Below are 4,327 nucleotides of genomic sequence, written 5' to 3'. Positions count from 1 at the left end.
CAGGTAAGGGGTCGGGGTGGATGGTGCCGGGTAAGGGGTTGGGGTGGATGGTGCCGGGTAAGGGGTCGGGGACAGACGTGCCGTGGGCAGGGTGGGACCTTCAGCCACACTTCATGGGGGAGACGCTCCCGGGGAGCCCCCCAGGCACAGAGCAGCCTGGACACATGTGGATCCAGCCCCAGCCTCGATCAGAAGTTTGTTTCTAAAGGATTATACGGATTTAATGGAGGCTTCACGTCACGACTTCCTCCCGCAGGGTTAAGAAGGGCAAAACAAATACATTTACATGGGTAAAATAAATTATTTATTTCCACTGATGGTGATTAGACTGAAGGGCCTTAATCACATTATAGATGGTTGTAACCATTGCCACAGTGCACTGTTTATTAAATCAATAGTTTCAAAGTTAATAATTATTAAGTAGAGATCAATGTTACTCACCCAGACCAACACAAATCTCTTTGGCTCAGCCTCGGGGAGGGACCTTGAGGGGTGTCCCTGCTCCAGGGAGGAATCCACACACACTCCTAGGAGGGCTGTGCTGCAAATCCCGCTGTTAGAACGTGAGGCTGAGCTTTTATAGGGGAAATCATGGAGTGTCAGTGAGGCATTGCTGGGGGAGCCCTGCCAGCTCAGCACAACTCTATTTATCCTCAGATAAGTCATTGCTGCTCTCTGGTTCCTCTCAGGAAACATCTGTCCCCCACATCCCCTCCAGTGCCAGTTGCTCTCAGGAATTGCTGGGTTTCACATCCTCGTGGTGTTTAATTTGGGGTTATTTGAGCCAGGCTGCTCTGAGCTTTCCTCACCTACAGCCATTCCCCATTGCAGCCCAGACCCTTCCCTGGCCCTGATGGCATCCCTTGGAATGAGGAGGAGGAGGACAGGATATGGGCACCCCATGACTATCCCCCACCACCCCCCTGGGATGACAGGGAAGAATTCCAAGGACCTGTGGATGACTTTGGAGGGGGCTGGCACATGGTGAGGGGGAGACAGGCTGGGGGGGGGGGGGCAGCTTTGTGTGTCCCCAGTGTGCCGCCATCACCATGGGCACCCATTCCCCTTTGCAGCATCATCCCAGGGGTCCCAGACCCTTCCCTGGCCCTGATGGCCTCCCTTGGAATGAGGAGGAGGAGGAGGACAGGATATGGGCACCCCATGACTATCCCCCGCCCCCCTGGAACGGCAGAGGATACATCCAAGGACCCGAGGAGGACTTCACACAGGACTGGTTCCCAGTGAGGTTCTGGGTGGGGGGGTGGTAGCAGCTGCAGGACCGAGGCTGGGGAGGGGGCACAATGGGGCAGGGGCCACTCAGTGCCCTGGTGACCAGGGCAGGGCGTGGGGATGGGTTTCCCCCACTCTGCAGGATTCCCTGTCCCATTCCCTGGCTAAACCCACCCCTTCCCTGCAGGAGCTGGAGCCCAACCCCTGTCCTGAACCACCCGAGGAGGAGGAGCAGCCCCCACCTTGGCCCCCTGCTGGCCCACCAGGGTGGGTGCCATGCCTGGGGTGAGGGTCCAGGGGGTCTGTGTGGCTGTGGGGTGGCACGAAGGGGTGCTGGGGGTGGGCACTACAAGGGGGCACAGCCATGGGGTGACACTCCTGGCCCTGCTCAGCACTGAGGGGGTTGCACTTGAAGCCGAATTTTTGCCCCAAAAAGCACAGAGAGACTGCTTTAGAGATAAAGATTTGTTTCCTTAAAGCAGGAGGTATTTTAATGCAACGCGTTGGAGAGTCCCCAGGTCGCCCTGGACAAAGAACTCTGTCGTGTACAATCAGCATAGCTCTTTTATACAGTTTTGAGCATAAAATGACATCATAAACATGCATATTCATTAAATTGCAACATCTACTTGTAATATTCATATATAGGCAGAGTCTTCAATTTGGGGAGGTTTAGAGGTGGGAGTTCCTGCAGCCTTCGTCATGGGCAGTGGTCGTTTGTTGGTCTTCTTCATTGTAAACTTTCGAACTTTCCTCAGATCTTTCCCTAATTTGGATAGTTGGCAAGTGTGGTAGGGTCAGGTTGACTTTTGGCTCGTCCTAAGATTCGCTGATGTTGCTGTCTCTTCGTTTTATGCTTTGAATGTTCTATCTTGTCAACATGCTCTGTTCCTCAGACAATTTATTACTTCTTCTGTGGTTTCCTAATGCTAGGGTTTTGAAACTACTCCCACAATTTTGTGTTTGAGGCAACCTCTTGTTTCTCAAAGACTGCCTCAATTGAGTGGCTTCACACTGGAGCCCCCTTCCTAAATGCCTGGCCCTGGGGCTGCCTTTGCTGCTGCAGGAGGCGAGGAGGGGTCCGGGGCAGGTGGCCCCCCTGGGACTGTCACCGGCCGGGGGGGAGACGCTACCGACGCTTTCGCAGGAGCCACCGGGAGCTGACCCTGGTCTCATCTGAGAGGGGTCCCAGACCCCCCAGAGGTTTGTGCTGCCCCTGTTCCTGCTTCCTTGGTGCTCTCCAGCCTCTCCCTGGGCAGAGCCAGGAGCCACTGCCATTGTTTCCCGCTTCACAGGGCACAAATCGCCCTCCAGGGCCTCTCCTTCCCTCCCCAAGAAGAGCCAGCCGGCAGCCAGGAAAGAGCTGCAGCCCCCCGATCCTCCCCAGCCACGCGTGTCCCCACGAGGTCCCGTGGAGAGGCCGGAACAGACCCAGGTTGTGGGGTTTTACCTGCCCCCCCCTGCCCCATCCCGGCTCCCAGCTCGGTCTGAGCCCCATGTGGTGTCTTGGTTTCCCCCAGGACCTACCAGAGGGCAGTGGGGAGGTCCCCAAGACCCCTGAGCCAGCCAGGACCCCTCCAGGGAGCCCGGTCAGCGATCCCTGCGCTGCAGGGCCGGAGCAGGCGGCTCCAGGGACACCAGTAAGAGATTCCCGGGGCAGGCAGGGGTGTTGCACCCCACTGTAACGTCTCCCTCCTCTCTCTCATCCACCCCTTTCACTCTCCACCTGGCTGTCTCCTTGCTGGGCATGGGGTTTTTCCAGGCTCTACCCTGGGGCTGCAAAGCCCCGTGGTTTCCTTTGGGGTTTAGCACCCCCTGGGTCCTGTCCCAGGACAGATGTGTCCCTGCCTCACGTCATTGCCTTGTCCCCAGGCTGAGCCAGGAGCTGAGCAGACCCCTCTGGGCAGCCAGGACCAGGATCCTTCTGCTTTGGGATCAGAGCCAATCCCACTGGAGGAGAACTCTGCCAGGGCAGGGGAGCACCTCAAGGTATGGGATTCCCAGGGAGCAGCACAGAGTCAGCACAGGGCTCCCCAGATCCTGCCCCCCGGCAGCACGCAGCCTCCCCTATAGGTAGTTTTTATTCCCACCCAAAATCAGTGCCTGGGAGGAGGCACATTCCCCTTTCCAGAGCCTTTTCCCCCTTGCTGTGGGCTCTGCAGCTCACCTGCAACTCTTTGCACAGGTAGAGCCCTGCAGTCCAGCTGTCCCCGAGGCTGGCACAGGGGATGGGTCACATCCCCAGAGCCCAGCAGCCCCTCTGGATCCTGCTGAGAGGGCCCAGCCGGCACCCAGCTGCTCTGGAGAGGCGGGTGCTGAGCTGAGCCCGCGTTCCCCGGGACAGCAGCGTTTGCCAAGCGGAGCTGGAGAAGCCGAGGCAGAAGCTGCCGGTGATGGGGTGGGTCTGAGCGCATGGGACAGCTCTGTGGCGTGTCCCCCTCCCCAGGTGAGAGCCCCTGGAGGCCTCTGCTGCAGGTGGGGCTGTGCTGGCAGCACTGGCTGCCCCCTCCTGCACAGCCCCCGCCGTCCTCCCCCAGCCCCTCTCTCTCCCACAGCTTCTCGTGAGCCTTCAGCCACCTGAAGACTCTCAGGTCCCACCAGGACCTGTGGCAGAACCTGATGCACAGCCCAGCCAGGCTTGTCCTGATAGCTGCACCTCACCAAGGACCTCACCAGGGCCCCAGCATCCTCCTGGCTCCAGTGAGACAAACCTGGTATGGGGTCTGGGTGCCCCCCTGGGTCGCCATGAGGGCTTGGGGGCACTGCCACAGCAGGAGCAGTGGAGGGGGAACCCTCTGGAACCCCAGCAGGATTCTGGGCTGGGGTTAAAGAGCTGCTTTGTCTGGAGGCAGAGCCCATATCGGCCCCTGATGCCAATAAATGGGAGAGGGCTGGAGAAAGGCCAACAAAATAGCTGAAGGCTTGGGAGTGTGTGGAGTGTGAACGACCCGGGACTGGAGCTTAAACAAAGCCAAGGAGAGCACTCCAGAGCAGCTTAATTACTGCCTAATGGGGGACAGAAATCTGCTGGAGGCTCTTGCTGCCTGTACTGGGGCAGAGGGGGAGTGGGGGCAGCTCTGGCACCCAAGGGAAAGGG

The 4,327-nt window shown here is 58.6% G+C and overlaps 1 protein-coding gene across 1 annotated transcript; it reads left to right on the top strand.

The window, feature by feature from the left end:
• Window positions 1-47: 47 nt before the first annotated feature.
• On the top strand, window positions 48-3,951 carry LOC114071002 (basic salivary proline-rich protein 1-like; the record flags this gene model as incomplete). Its single annotated transcript, XM_027908656.1, has 10 exons — window positions 48-57; window positions 800-984; window positions 1,074-1,241; window positions 1,418-1,497; window positions 2,297-2,433; window positions 2,526-2,665; window positions 2,751-2,870; window positions 3,103-3,219; window positions 3,416-3,676; window positions 3,786-3,951. Coding segments are annotated over exons 1-10 (1,384 nt in total), but the record flags the coding sequence as incomplete, so codon positions are not given.
• Window positions 3,952-4,327: the final 376 nt, after the last annotated feature.

Source organism: Empidonax traillii, unplaced genomic scaffold (genome assembly GCF_003031625.1).
Source record: "Empidonax traillii isolate 1590-97213 ecotype Southwest subspecies unplaced genomic scaffold, ASM303162v1 scaffold1783:size61636, whole genome shotgun sequence".
NCBI lineage: Eukaryota > Metazoa > Chordata > Aves > Passeriformes > Tyrannidae > Empidonax > Empidonax traillii.
Note: the sequence above shows the minus strand (reverse complement) of the source record. Positions and strands in the feature narration are given on the sequence as shown.